At 41.5% G+C, this 16,261-nt stretch overlaps 1 protein-coding gene across 2 annotated transcripts in view; it reads right to left on the bottom strand.

Moving 5' to 3' along the window:
* Window positions 1-13,897, bottom strand: part of Dcc (DCC netrin 1 receptor) — a 1,059,673-nt gene extending 1,045,776 nt beyond the window's left edge. For both annotated transcript variants that reach the window (XM_034518676.2, XM_076912482.1), the window contains exon 1: window positions 12,313-13,897. In XM_034518676.2, coding sequence (XP_034374567.1) covers window positions 12,313-12,403 — 91 coding nt within the window. In that variant the 5' untranslated portion in view covers window positions 12,404-13,897. The remainder of the gene's footprint in view (window positions 1-12,312) is intronic.
* Window positions 13,898-16,261: the final 2,364 nt, after the last annotated feature.

Here is a 16,261-nt window from a genome sequence, read left to right as displayed (position 1 = left end):
GAAACTTGTCTCACCAGTGGGAACACTAGTGATTTTCATTCAGATTGATCCAGTCTGCACAGCTGAGCCCTCGCGTTCTCTCCTACTCCACTGTGATTTGGAGCTCTGGTTAAAGCTTGTCTCTCAACCAGGCAGGGCAAAGCACAAGCTTCAAAGCCCCTCGCTGAGCTCGGTCTCTGACTGAAAGCTTTACTCCTCTTTAAACACCCCACTTAAGCCTTCTTTTCCCCTTCACAGTAGCCCAGGCAAATGAGCAGCTGGATTACGTCATGCCCCAAAGATCATTTCCAATCAAAAGGCAAGGTTCAGTTTGGGGTCAGTTGCACCAGGGTCTCACTTTTAGCCTGTGTGCACCTTCAAAACAGACCTGAAGGACACAGTGAGGAAAGAACTCCGGGCTCCAGCATCCCTTTTATGTGCCTCCCCTTTCTTGTGAATCATAGTATTCTGAAGAAGGAAAAGAGTGGATGGAGAGAGTGATGGGAAGTGAAAACCCGGCAGACCCTTTTGAAGTGTGTAGTCTCCTTGAGAAATGGAGGGGAGAGGCAGATCAAATACTCAAAATAATTCCAAGGGGCTTCCATCTCAAAGAAAATAAAGCAGGACAATGACCTCTGAGAGATAGTGCAGTGCTAAATAAAAACAGTAAGCCAGAAGCCTCTTTGATGTGTGGATAGTTTGCCATCTTAAGACCTAAAGAGACGCTACCGGAAGGTGTTGCAAGCTAAGTTAAAATTCATGTGGCTGGGACATTTTTTTCCATTGATTGTATGATCAGTTATAGTTGTGTAGACTCGGGAAGTCTCTGTCTCCTATGCAAATGTTTCTCAATAATCTTTTACCCTAAAGGAGTAAGCCAAGGCAATGGCCAGGCTTTCTGAATTTCTAAAGACCCCCCCCCCCCGCCAGGTGATACAAATGTTCTTGTTCCATGGACAAGAGCATGAATAATTGTTGAAATATCAGGGTAATACTGGGGCATTACAGTAATCTGAAGATTTTTGAAAAATGAAATAAAATACCGAGAGTTGGGTAGCTATCTGAGATTATAAATTAACCGGTAAGAAGAGAGTTGTAAAACTGATGAAGATTCAAGAAGAAAGTTCCTTCTCCAGAGCAAAAGAACTCGGGGACATATTCTATCCTGTGTTTTTTGTTCACAGAGCATGAATTAGCTTCTAGGCATTCACTCTGGGTAGCTAGGTCTGAAGAAAATGCATGTACCTGAAATAAGAAGAGGTAGTGAATGAAGATTGTTTGAAGATACAATCTGTAGGGATGTGTTAGAAGCCACGATGATTGGTATAACACTGAGTTAGGACCTAGTAGTTGTTCCCTCAACTCCTAAATCCAATAAAGGCATGAGCCAGGACTCTAGATTAAGTCACCTCTGTCTTCATGGCCAAAGACTAGAGAGCCAGACCCTATAGATATAAGGTGACTCACTGGTACAGCTACTCTTGGGTACAGTAATATCATGTTGTCATAAACCACTGACTTCTTGGAGAGCTGCAGATTAAAGGAAAGAGAACATCTAACTATATTTGAATAAGCAGCAATGTAGAGAAAATATAGTTGAATGCTCTAATTTTAGACAAAACTTAGTCTTACTTTTCCTCATTTTAACTCATTGAGAGAAATCAGAAGTTTAGTTTTCAGACGGCCACCCAAGGAATAAATGTCTATGTCAACCTTCATACCTCAGGCTACACATGGGTGAATCCCTATTGTCTCTGTGCCCAGTAGAACTGGCCTCCTAGACATGCTCATTAATAACCAATTGCCTTTGTCGAGCTTTATATAATTTCCAAAACTGCTTCTTTCTAACTATATTATTTGTAGCAATAAAATCTTACTGTCAACAAGTAAGAGAGACCAGTTGTAAATTCATAATGAACTCATGAATTAGGGCCAGAGTTTCTTATAAAATGTAACTATTATGTTTGAAATGTTGCTTGAGTAGATATCTGGTATCATTCTTGCTGGGTGGGTATTGCATTCTTTGGTTGCTGTTGCGCATTCTGGATCCTAGTCAGTGTGATGGGTTTTAGGTCCCCGGTAGAGAACATTACATGCGATCTCGGAGGAATGGAGAGGAGCTAAAGGCAAAAGCTAAAGGGAGCTGAAGAAAAGAGCAAAGGGATCTTAGGTCAGCTAATATTTACCTAAGTTTTAAATAATGAGAAAATATTAAAGGATGCCTCTTGACATGAACTCATTTCAGTGATTCTACAGGTGTTTCCTGGGCATGAGAATCAGATGAGAGGACCAGGAAGGCTCTGCAGCCTTGCCTAGATCCCTACCATATAATGGTTTCCTGAAGCAAGCTAGGCTGATTTGATGTTCACTGCTCTTCCTCCTACCTCAGGACCTTAGCAACCTGTCCTTTTACCTGATTCTCTCCCTCTGCACCTTATCCAACACCCTCTTCTTAACTTATCAATCTATTCTTTGGCTCCCAGATCAACTACAGTTTTCTTGGTAAATAAAATCTCTATTTTTTCTCTTTGTTTCTGCCCTCTGAATGCCTTTACTGTCTTTAATATGTTATCACAGTAGAGTCTATTTGTTCATTAGTATGCTTGTCCGTCTGGGCTCTAACGCTATCACCATCTCAAAAAGATGCTTGGAACACTCAATGAATGCATGTGTGGGGGAAGTCATGGGAGAGTTTTGATGTGTTTAAAGGAAGTTTGTTGGGATCTGAAAGATGATCCATGCTTAATTTCATTCTTGTCATACCTGTATCTTAGCTTATTTATATTTTACTTCATTTTATTTTGTCTTAGTTTAGTTTTGTTTTTGTTTGTTTGTTTGTTTTTGAGACAGGATTTTGCTTTGTAGCATAGACTGGTTGTGAACTCACCCTGTAGTCCAAGGTGTTCTCACATTCATATTCTTCAACCTTCACCCCCTAAATTTTTGAATTTAGATATATGTGTGCCAGTGCAACCAGCTTCATTTAAATATGGCTTAGGCTAAACATAATTGTCAACTATTTGTACCCCTGTGCTTTAAAGACAAAACATACAACACACACACACACAGAGAGAGAGAGAGACAGAGAGAGAGACAGAGACAGAGAGAGACAGAGAGACAGAAACAGAGAGAGTGATGGAGGGAGGGAGAAAGACTGCCTCAATCAATCTATAAATTATGAATTCTAGAAATACAGGGATGAGCGGATTGGCTGTGTCAGCCCACCTTGTCAGTATGAACATATTAATGATAAAGTGTGTAAACATTGCAGTACTGTCTTTCTCAGTTCAGTCTTCCCACTTTGTTTGTATCCCTTCTTAATAAGTGCTTTGTTCTGCTGTGGGTTCCACTCATCTATGTATGTGCCTGTCTCATTGACCTTAAGGTAAACTCATGAAAGATGGAAATATATTAAAACATTCCATTTAGCCTGTCATAACCCCTGTTAAATATCCATAATGATGATCTTGATTCAAGCATTTCATCTTGGTTGATTTTATCACAGCTTAACATGTATCTTGGGCTTTGAGAAAACTACATGAAAAGTGAGAACTCAAAATCTGTAAGACAAAACATGTATCTCTGCCTTTAACATGGTGGCTCATGACGGATCTGTATTTTACAATGTATTACATGGGAAATTTTATCTAGAAACCTACACAAAACTGCAGGCCTTTGATTACCAGTTATCCAAATTACAGGGAGTTTGGATAAAACAGAAAGCATAGTTAAGCTTCAAATGGATAGCAGGGAAGAATAAATGAACTAAATAGCTAAAGTTAAAGGAAATAAAGATGACCCAGGAGATGAAAACAATTTAGTATCAAAACATTTAACCTGCTGGATCATAGAAGAGGCTGTGTCATTGCAAAGGGAAAACAAGAACACCACATTCAATGTCACAGGTACTAAGAAGAATATTTGGAACAGCATTATCTAAGATAAATTCCAAAGTAAATTTCCAACAGCAAACTACTGTTGTGTTACTGAAATATTTCCCAGGGGGAGTAGCCAACAACCCATCCCTTGAGATGTTTCAAACCAGAAAGAAAATAACTAGAAATTGTCCTGCAGGGAACAGCTCTGCCCAGACATTAGACATGAAAGGAGACGCTTGCAGATTTTTCTCTCTAATTTATATTCTTCTGAGATCCCATGAGGCTGAGCAAAGATGTGGGAACAATGGATGGAGGACTCTCAATGCAAGGCTTGCTTAGATGTCTCAGCCTTGGCTTCCATCTCTAATGAGGAGGCACAGAAGGCAACCAGCTAGGGAGGCCACTTCCAGCATATCCAAATGCGTTATTTAATCCACAGACCTTTGTTAGCCTTCCCAAATGGGACCAAGTGGAATAAATTAAGAACCTATACAAAGTTGGAGGCATATATTTCGTCAAGCACAGGCTGTCTGAAACCAGCAGTCATACTTGCTATGCATTTTACTACATTAGAGACATATTCAAGGTCAAAAGGGCAGAATAGTGTGTATTTTCACTTAGATTTGGTATCTGCTGTTAGGATTGTAATTCAATTTTCCTTTGGTTCCATTAGATTCAGGAGATTCCCACTGTCCCTGGAATTAAGCCTTGTGTCCTAGAACCCTGTTTACCTGCAAGCTGTCATCTATCCAGGCATGATAAACAGGGTAAGTGAATATACACAGATAGAAAGTGTTGCTTGTTACAATAAATAATCTTAAAGTGACTAAGGTCATCTTTTTCTAGATAAAATTTAGTGTACATTTTGGGAAAGTGCTTAAGTAGTGCCCAGGGTAGGGTAAACTTGGTGTAACATAAGGCAACAACTTCCTAAAATGTCAACTGCTGATGATATCCATGCTTAAGAGCAAAGGTTGATTAGTAAAAGAAAACACAGAAAAGCCACCCACAAAATAACTAAGACAAAATGGGTGCTCAGATCAGGATCATAGACGTATCTTGCTGCATCCACAAATGGCCAACACATTTATGAGGAAAAAAAAATGTGCAGTTTTATTAGCAATCAGGGAAATGCAAATTAAACCCATAATGAGATGTTAATTCACATCCACCAGATGAAGGCAAATTAAGCAAATGAAAATACCAAGTGTTGGTAGAGACATGGAACAAAGAAGACTTTCATATGGTACTGGTGGGGTAGTATAATAAATGTAGCGTGCCACTGCCTCTTAACATACAGATTTTGTCTTCATGACTCAGCATTTCAACACCTACATACACACCTGGAAATAATGGTTACTGTTTAATGAGCAACGTGTATAAAAATGATTAAATTATAGAAATGAGCAACAGAAAACTGGAGTTTAAAAAAGTCTATCTTGAGTAGATCAAGATGTTATAATCAATAAAGTCATGGAATATTACACAGTAGAGTGATTGAGTGTAACTATATGCATATACTCTGGCAGTCTAAGATACTTAACGTTTAGCCATAGGGGAATCAGAAACAAATATATTCCTTTGAGTACAACCACATGTAACAGAACCAAATACTGTGTTAAAGAAAGATACATTTGCACCAACCTTACAAATTACAAGGATTAATTAACACAACGTTCAGAAAACTGCCAATGGGTAAATGGCTTTTTATTTTATGGAACTAAAAGAGAACTAGACTGGGTGTAGTCCACTCCTTCATTTAACAAGGAAACTAGGGTTCATGAAGAACAAATGACAACCAAATTAGTATATCAGATTTTAGAAGTACCACCAACCCATTAATTAAATAAATTGGGGCTTTTCTCTTCAACAAGAAATTCACATCCTGATTTAGAGTCTCTTTTCTTCCACGAAAGACAATTTGTGTAAAACTGAGCAAAACAAGATGGAAGAAAGGATAGGGAAGGGTTTCAACTGGACACAACAATCAATGTAAAGAAAAGGTTCCTTCTGGATCTTGAGTCAATATTTTTAAAATATGTCACAGTTAGAAACTTGGGTCCTAAATTTTAAAAATGCAATGCTTTATCTTCAGGTCTTCTGAAACAATCCTATAACGCAAAAATGTCACCACAGTGATGGCAAACATATATGACAAATAGTTTAAACCATATTCTACATTTCAAAGGGCTGTAGAGTGGAGAAATATTCCTAAAATTTTATTGGTGAAATCTACAAATATTGAGACTTAGCAGGAATCTTTGCACTAAGGCAAATGGTCTGAATGAGTATCATTCATACTACTTCCATCTTTTTTTCATTCTATGAAAATATAAATATGGATTTAAAAACATTTTAGATAGCATAGAATATAGTTATAATGATAGTATTTCTTATTAGTTCACAGTAATACATAAATAGCCAATAATAAGTAAAGATCTAGGCCATAATTGTTAATCAACAAGGTGATATTTTTCATGAAATAAGATCCTAAAGAACAAGTTAGCTCAATACAACATGTTTGTCCTAGATAGTCTTGAGAATTGCCTTCTGTCCAGGCCAGTATGAAAAGAAAAACACAAGGAAGAAAATTCTAAATTGCAACAAATACCCAGGAAGTTATATATGTACTTAACACAAAACACAAATGAGTTATGGGGATTGGGCTCTGGAAATTTAGCAGAGAAGAGGAATCTCCCACTCAAGGCATGCCATAACGGTGTACTTGAGAAATATGATCAATAAATAGGAAATGATTTGTGTGTTTCCTTGCTGGACTTTCACCCCCAAGAAATGAAAGCTGTGCACACTATGTTTAAGACTGTTCATAGGAACAATATATCCTCATATGACCATTGGCAAATTATCATCAATAATGAAAATAGAGGAATGTTTAATCACATACATCATTCCTTATTTCTAAATCACTCCACAGGACAAAATTGGAGCATTTCTGAACTATCAAGAAAAATATTTTTTCTTAAGAGTTGTATTGAAGGGATGTTTTTAAACCTCAGGCTAAATTTGTCACCGAACTTTAGAGCTCTGTGTAATTTTGATCATCAATCAGCCAACCTGCATTTCTTCATGTTAGTACAGTGCTGAACCTGAGCAGTGAGGGGTTTGCACTCACGTGGGAGAACTAAGCGTGTTTTGTGAAATTGTGCTGCAATTTGCCTGAGTGCCATGATTAAAAAGGTGCATAATAATTTGCATTTTATTTTTTTGCGGCTGCTCACTTGGTGTATGTAACATGTAATTTTGTCTTGCGCATTTTTATTGGCCTATAGGGAAAACAGTCTGGATTGCTTATCCAGGCCCGTCAGCAAGTTGAAGATTCGCTTTATGAGGTCTTAGTTTTAAGGAGTATCTTAAATGCATTGGGGCATATCAGAGCTGTAGGCATGATAAGGACAGTAAGAAAGGCTCTGAACTTGAAAAGTGGAATCGTTAATGAAAATTAAAGTTCCATACTTCAACCTTGTGTAACAACTTTGTGACCAAATCACATGACCAGGTTATGACACCCATCAACCTGTATGGTTCACTGCTTTCTCAAAACGTGTGAACTTGAGAATGTAGGGAGTCATGGCTTGGAAGCCACAAGTGAACCTCCCAGGCTATCAGAATTACTTAGGGTTTTTTTTTTTTTTTTTTTTTTTTTTTTTTTTTATGAGTACAATTCATGCTTCACTAAAGGAAGCAGTCGTAAACATTCAAAAATGTACTTTTAAAATGTACTTTTAAGGCAAATCTCTACGTCTTCCAAAGTATAACACAGCACGTAAAGCATAAGGCTTATGGAGCAAGGACTTGGTGGCATCAACACAGGTGGCCTTGATGCCACATCATTGAGAAGGGAGGACAGCTGGGTTCTCCAGGAACAGCCAAGAGAGCAGCAAACAATCCACAGTAGGCCACTGAAAATTTCATGGGGAATTGTACAAATATTGGATTTGGCATATTGCAATCCTGAACCAGCTATGTCACAAACAGTTCAACAGGTCCTGAGATTCTCAAGGCCTTCTCTACCGCTATCCTGACACAGAGAAGGTAGGAAAGGAAATGTATTGATATTTTATAAATTATGCATATCTATCATACTCACATTTTTATTTCAGAGATTATGCTCTTTTTCTAGAACCTGATAACTTTTTATCAGTAATCAATCAAGCGATCATCAAATGGGTTTAATGTCATTCTTTTAATTCCAAAGAATGCTATAAGGCTTTCTGAAATTTATGTATACAGTTCACCTAAAAGATTACCTACCAGTAGAGATAAATGAAAAAATATCATTTGAGAAGATGCTTCTGCAGCAAATACCCAGGCACAGCAACCTGTTTCTGACTTGGCATGAGTTTCCGATGGTAATGCAGACCAGGTCTGTGGAAACTGGGGGGAGCTGGATCCCGGCCAGCACCACTTCACTAGTGAAATCCTGAGTGCCCTTACTTAGACACTTGAAGGAGAAGGCAGGGAGCTGTGGAAAGCTGCTCTCTGTGCAGGAACCCTTGTGCTTTACTAAAGACAATGATTCCCAGCAACAGCATCCTTTACTGGTTATCCTGACAGGAAGAAGCATGAGGAGGGAGTCTTGTTTGTATACATAGTTTAAGATGCTAAAGTCCCCAAAGAAACTGGAAGACTATTTGCTTTAAAATATCTTAGAATACAATCTTACATGGAAAGAGTCCATTCAGAAACTTCAGCGCTGCCTTACAACATGCAGAGCCCCTGAAGATAAAAAGCAGGACCAGAGTGGCAGGATTTAAATCAGTTTGTATGCAGATGATAGAGATCAAACTGCATTATACGGTATTACTGTGTGTTGCTAGAAACTGTCTCAGGAACAATTCCCATACATAGGCGAAGTCTTAGACTAGTGGATGCGTACAATGGGAAACATGAGGCGGGAAGAGAGAAACCTTTTTGAGGTAACTGTGCTGTGATTCCTTAGACTGTGCATCATGCCTTCACTTTCTATAAACAAAGAACAACAACAGCAGCAAACTATCCCAGCTCCTCAAATGAATTGCCTCCTCCAAACTCTTGTCAGATTCCTATTGGTTTAGAAGCTTACCCTGTACACCAAAGGGACTGTCTAACAACGTTCCATTCACGAACTAGACAGGGTGAAAGCTCATCCTCCTCAATGAGCTAAGGAAGTCTGCAGAAAGGTTAACTTGCCAGGGAATAAATGGAAGACACACACACACACACACACACACACTGAGAAGTTATAAATCTCTTCCCAGAAAAAAAAAAAAAATGTCTATCGGCCCCTCACAGCAGCCTTGCTGTTAAGAGCATTAAAGCAAATGCACTGAACCTAATATATTCACATATAACACATGTGCTGGCCATTTCACATGCTTCATAACTCAGAGGGCAGCTGCTGCAGGGTGGGAAATGGACAGTGTGACAGGTCACTTGTGATTTATACCACAGCACTAGCGGGAGCAGTCAGTGGAGGGCCTGCTTACCCAGGCAACCTCAGGTCCTGACATCCTCTTTCCTCTGCACAGCAAGCCCAGAAAAGGCACCTGACCTGCCGTGACTGTTGGCGTGAAAAAGGACCTGGACAGGGCAAGCATTATTTCATTATACTTATTTCATTATATCTGGACTCCATAAACTCGAATCAAATGTTAACACAAACATGCATGGATAATTAAATAATTAATGGGTAAACGTCAATGTCTCTTGTCAATGTCTCTCAGTCCCACCTTACCTAAGGTCGTGAGAATCTACCTGGTGCCTCTGCACATGGCTTACATCCCATCAAGTACAGAGGAGAGCATCCTACAGGAGCAAACTAAAACAGCACTGCTTTCCTCTCTCAGCTTCAAGTCCTCACTCTGCACAGACACTGTGCAGGGATGTCCTTTTTGTTGCTGCATAATAATCTCATTCAAATGGACAAGTTTCACATTTTTTGCCTAGAATGAGAGGAAGGGCCAGTGCTATTGTGCTAGTCTCCATAATCCTTTGTTACCAATCAACCAAGTCTTTAAAAACCTTCTGCTGAGTGGGAATTTCAATGTCTGTGAGCTAGACATTTGGCCTTATTAAGGGCACCTCCTACTGGTCCTTTCTTGGAGTGAACTATGCTTCTTTGGTGCCATGCTCCCAAAAAATCGCTGCTAAGGAAAAGGATAATATTCAGATAAATGAGCAAAGGAGAGCAGAGTGAGCTGAATTAGCAAAATCTTCAACGTGCACCACCCACAGTCCTGGGACCCGCACAAATCGCATCCCCTTCCTTTGTGAATAACAAAGATGTATTTAGAAATGTGGAGAAGTTTAGAACAAAGATCAGCAAGGGTCATCGCTGGCATTTTCCTGACACGTGTACACTTTTGTGTAGCTTTACATTTTTGTTAGATTTGTTTATGGGGAGAAATTTTTGAGAAGGTAATAATGCTAATAAAACAGTAATAAATAAATGACTAAATACAAACAAACAAACAAACAACCACAAACGAGTAGGAAGGTGGTGTTTTATTTAAGGATTAATAAAGCATATTGGATCTGTCTTCATTTATCTCCCACTAGTTTTACAGGGTAATAGTCATTCAGAGATGGCTTAAAAATATTGCATAACTGACAACATTGTCTATTTTGCACACTTCACTTAACTCAATATTGTCAGTATGGTTCTCTCTCTCTCTCTCTCTCTCTCTCTCTCTCTCTCTCTCTCTCTCTCTCTCTTTCTCCCCCCTCCCGCCCCCCCAGGGCTTTCTGCTTAGTAAGGGACATCTCTGAACTTCCCTCTTTCTGTCCAGGTGTTCCCAAAGTGCCAGAGAGAGCACAAGTCTTCTTCTGGGTACCAGGAAGATCTTGCTTGCTCTGCCTCTGGGCGTTTGCGGTTTAAGGAGGGCATTTTAAACACTTCTCGTTCCCACAAGAATAAACTACCCCCTACCCTCTCCACACCTACCTCCCACCTTCAAAGGGCATAATTACAGAGGACAAAGCTCTGGGAGAGAGGAGCCAGGGAGGAGGGGACCGCCTAGAGGGAGGAGGGAGGGCGGGCAACTGAGCTGAGGGTGAGGGTAAGCGCGCGCATCATAGGCGTCCACACTGAACGCAGGCACACACACACACACACACACACACACACACACACACACCACAAACACACAGAGGCTGACTCGCTCTGGCTGCCTACATAAAGACGAAAGCAAGGGCTTGCATTAATCCTGAACGCCGGCTTGGTGCTTGCTTCTTGGCCTGAATCCCTTGCCACACAGTTAAGCGACGCATTCTCTGCCTGTGTTTGCAACCCTTGGTTCTGAAAACCAGGATCAGACAGCCGGAGTTTAGGACTCCGGGGAGACGGGGGACTTGGCTGCTGTGATTTAATTTTATTCCCTGTTAATTTCCGAGGCACAGGTTGGGGCGCTCCTCTCCAACTCCTGGCCCCAGCCGGGGCGGTCTTTGGATCTGAGGAAAGGTCGATTCCGAAGGGACTTGCATGCTCACACAGCAGCTGTTCTGTCTTTCCCCAGCAGACCAGCTCCATCTACTCAGTGCCCACCTACTTGTGGTGGTGTCCCGCAAAACGAGTAAATCTTATCACTTTGTTCGTTTTTATTCTTTTGACCACAGACAGAAGCCTTAGCTCCGCATTCGGAGACTGCAGCACCCAGAGAGAAGCCTTAGGATCCTTCTTTCTCCTGATCTAGTCCCGGAACAGTTTTGCCATTTTTAATTAGAAACCACGCTTGCCAAGTGCCAGGGCCAGGAGGCCTATTTCCCAGAATATCAATCATTTGGAGTTTGGATATGTCTTGGAGATATTTGGAGACTTAACTAGCAAACAGCATTGACCCACCGTTAAAATCTCAAATGCATATCCCTCCCCCTCTGTCTGCTAGCTCTTACCCTCTTCAGGCACCGCTATGCACTCATCCAAAGTATTCAAAACGTATATGTCTCTTTCTCGATTCTCAATTAGTAAGTACAAAAATGCAAAGCCAGGGTCGCATGCATTCACACAAACATCCTCAGCAGCTACCCCGCATAGACTTGCTCTAAGCCCCCTGGATATCATCCTCCGCTTACTCTTGTTACCCCATCCACTTGCCAGGTTTTTGAGGCTCTGAGGATTCAACCCAGTTCCTTTCAACAGCATCCCCATCACTTTCACCAGCTTGCCCCCCTCCCCACAACCCAACACAAGTATTTGTAAAAGCGAAGAAGCAAGAGAGAAGCACCACATTGAAAAAGCGCGAAGAGATGCCCTCGACCACCCCACCAACATCCTCCGCCCCCAGGAGGAAAAAGTGTTCTGTCTTTTACCATCCGCGAGAAAACGGTGGGCAGAGAGAACACCGAATATCGGAATATCGTATTTCTTTTCCACTCTAATTCTACTCTCCAAATGAAACGGGAAGAAGAAGGGGTAAGGGGTGGGGGAGCGAAGAGAAGAAAGGAAAAGACCTCTTACCCGTGACTTGAAGATGCGCGCTGAGCAAGGAAGCTCCGAAGAGTACAAAAGCCAGCTTGGGTACCCAAACACATCCAAGACTATTCTCCATATTTCAGCCAACACCTTCGGGGCCGGGGGTCCTGGGCAGCGGTGGCACTCACACACATGCACTCACACACGCATGCACACATGCACACACCCGCGCCGAGCCCCTTAGGCTTCCTCCTCCTCTTCCTCCTCGTCCTCTTCCTCCACCTCTTTCTCCACCTCCCCTGCGCCTCTTCTGCCTGGGAAGCCTTTTTTTCTTGTCCAGGGACACAATCAGCAGCAAGAAGAGGCAGCGAAAAGTTCCATTCGGTCCAGGAGCTCCGGAATCCCGGTAACACCTTGGAAAACTAACTCAAGGAAGCAAAGGGAGCAAGCAAAGGGGAGATAGCTCTCCGTGGGGCTTGTGAGGCATCAATGAACTGAATATCCAGAAGGGCTAAAGAAGAGACGCAAAGCAATCCTGGGGCTGGCCATGCGTTAGATCGTTGGGGCTGCTTCCTTGTAGTCGGTTGGATAAAGTTGGAGAGAAAAAATCCGCGCCCGTGATGCTGTCGGCTTGGCTTCTCAGAGCTGGGGAATCGGGTAAGGGGCAGAGGCGGCGGAGTGCTGGGCAGAGCGCTCTCACTTGTTACTGGGGTGTCCGCCAGCGGTGTGTGAGCCGAGAGTTGGAACCTTACTATCCATTGATCCGGAGAAGTGGAGGGTTGGAAGGGAAAATGTGGAGACCGGAGGGAAACGAACTGGATCAGGGAAAGACTCCACGCAATGGGGGGCGGGGGCCTAGCGAAGCTTAGGGGGAAAAAAAGAGCGGACGGAGGAGGCTTCCAGCAGCTGCGTTTGCCTGGTCTACATATCAATGCGCAGGGATGCCCTCTGTGGGCAAAGCGTGGGAAGTCACTTTTGTCAATGGAGCAAGCGAACATCATGAGCATCTGGAGGCTTTGCAGCAATCGTGTTTGATCTTCAGGGTTCGGGAAATTATTTTGTGTGACTGTAAAATCTAGGCAGGTGTTTCACATAGGGCAAGGGGCCAGCCTTTGACTTTCTTTCTTGTCTTCTGCATTGTTAAAAGAGACATTTTCATTGGGGAAAAAAACACCAGCAAATGCTACCCTCTTCTAGAAGTGGGAAACAGAGACCCCGAAACACTCCACACGGTAAGCAAACGCCAGACTGCTGCTTCCCGAGGATTATAACTGGAACCTTTTCCACAATGCATTTTATTTCCTCCATGCTCACTCTCCTCCAGATGTGAATCAGAAGTACAGGTATTTAAAGCACTCACCACATTCCGGAAGCCTTGAGGTCTCCCAGGAAACATGAACCAACTGGAGACTTAGCATGACTCAATCCCCATTCCCAAGGGTCAAGGTTTTCATCAGTTGGGAAAAAAGAGTCAGTGGACAGTTTTAAACTATTATAACTGTGCAGATCCACGTGATGAGATGTGTTCACAGAGAATGAAAGACTACTCCAGTCCCTGGGCAGTGAAGGAAGGATGTGAGTAAACACACATATGTAAACACACACAGAGACACACACACTGACACACACACATGCATACACACACCCACCCCATACACACAAACACACACACACTGACACACACATGCATGCACAAACTCCCCCATACACACAAGCACACACATACACACATACACTGTACACACACAAACACAAAGATACACACAGACACACGCACATGCACACACACATACTCCATACACAGACACACACATGCACCATACATAGACACACACACACACATGCACACACACATACTCCATACAGAGACACACACACATATTCCATACACAGAAACACACACACATAAGCACACACATACTCCATACAGAGACACACACACACACACCACACACACACACACACACACACACACACTCAGAGCAGGTTTCAGGAAAGCAGTACAAAGTTGAAGTTCAGAAAACTGCTCCAAGCCCACTTATTTTGCACATTTTGTCCTCGATGTAAAACATCAGGCAGCCTCCACAGTCGATGCCATGTGTCTTTCATCTCTGCCCTACTCACAGATGCTAGTGGGATTTGGAAAAGTGAACTGCAGTTTCATTAAAAGAATGGACTAACAGACAAATGGATTTAGGCAGGAAAACAATGAAAAGAAACCCTTTTGAAATATGTTCAGCCCCTTTTGTCTCTCCTTTGTCATCATGTAATTTTCATTTATTCCTTCCTTTCCCCATCCCTACGCTGCCTTGTTACTCAGATTTCACAAGGTTGGTAAAGGAAAGCTGTAAGAGGAGAGTGAAAAAAAATGGTATGAATGACATGGATGTTGTCACTACCAAAACATACTAAAACTGGAGAAGGATTCTTTGGGCCCTTAGCTGTGTTCACTCATTTCCACCCAGAAGAAGTTGAAGTAAGTAGTGTGTCATCTCTGAAGACTAAGTCCAAACTTCCCAAGAGTCCTTGATGCTTTGTTGATACCCTATTTTTTGAAACAGTAAAGGTGGAAGCTTCTAGAACTGTAGGGATGATATCTACAACATGGTTTTAATTGGGCCATGAATTTTTTTTTTTCTATAAGATCAATGCTAGCACACTTTGAGAAATGTGTCACATTCAGAATTTGGTATGAAAAGTAATCAGGCACCAAGGGCTTATCTTTTTGGTTCATGGGAAGGAATCTGTACCTTTCATTTAGATGTGCAAGTGACTGCTGAAACAGTGGTCAGGAGAGAGCAGCTATGGGGGAAGAACTACAATCTCTTGAAGAATGTAAAGTCCTGTATTCATCAGACCAGTGAGCTGTCATCACCTAGGGAGGTAAAGAAACCCAGAGTGTCCTGTGTTGTTTCAGTCCCTGTAAGGCAGTGGTTCTCAACCTTCCTAATGTTGCGATCGTGTAATACAGTTATCATGGTGGTGACCCTAACCATAAAGTTATTTTACTGTTACTTCATAACTGCCTTTTTTTTTTTTTTTTTTTTTTTACAAACTTTTACGAATCCTAATGCGAGTGTCGGATAATGCTACCCGAGTGAGTTTTGATCCACAGGTTGAGAATCCCCCCTGTTAAAGTATCCTATATAACCCAACACAGCAAGTCTACTCATCAGGTAATCTTCCATGTGATCTCTGGATTATCATGTACAAATGAGTCCAGCCCACTGACAGAGGAGTTTCTACATCCACACATCATTTACTTCCCTTCCACTTTTACACGGCTGTGTTCCACAGCTGATGCATGAATAACACTTCCACGTATTCCTTTCCCTCATATCCCCTTCTTTAGCTTCTTTAGATTAGTTGAGGAATACTCCATTGAAAACAGTTTTAATGCTTTCAACAGTAAAGAGTTTGTGGTATATACTCGGGAGGCATTGCATTTTCATTTCCTTCCTTTTAAAGGTGTCAGACATGCTTCCTACTTGGCCTTCTCATTAGCAGAAAGGAAATCAAATGAAATAAACTGAAAAGAGAGAAGAAATAGAACGCACAGGGAATAGTTTAGTGTAATCGATGCTCTTTTCATGGTCTTTAGGGCATGTGTTATTAGGAAACCTGTGGGATATTCAACATGTTGACAAACCATACACATTCTATGTTTTCAGTCCAAAGACATTTAGTTACTACTTCCTTTCTCCTATCCACATAGACCACATTAATTGTTAGCAAGGGACTGTGGACAAGCCATGCAAAATCTTGATTTTCGGAGATTAAGCCAAAAAAAAAAAAAAAAAAAAAAGATGAGCCCAGTTAAAAGAATGTAATTCCTTTTAGTGTTCTAGCTGAGGAACTGAATTTCTTATCCTACCTTAATTCAGAAAGTTAATTGCCTTCTCTCTGGCCCCCATTCTCCCAATACCAGGGTCTGGTTTTAAATAACTTTGAAACTACAGTTTAGAAATTTACTTGCTAAACCAATAGTATCAAG

This window comes from Arvicanthis niloticus, chromosome 14 (assembly GCF_011762505.2).
Source record: "Arvicanthis niloticus isolate mArvNil1 chromosome 14, mArvNil1.pat.X, whole genome shotgun sequence".
NCBI classification, from domain to species: domain Eukaryota; kingdom Metazoa; phylum Chordata; class Mammalia; order Rodentia; family Muridae; genus Arvicanthis; species Arvicanthis niloticus.
Note: the sequence above shows the minus strand (reverse complement) of the source record. Positions and strands in the feature narration are given on the sequence as shown.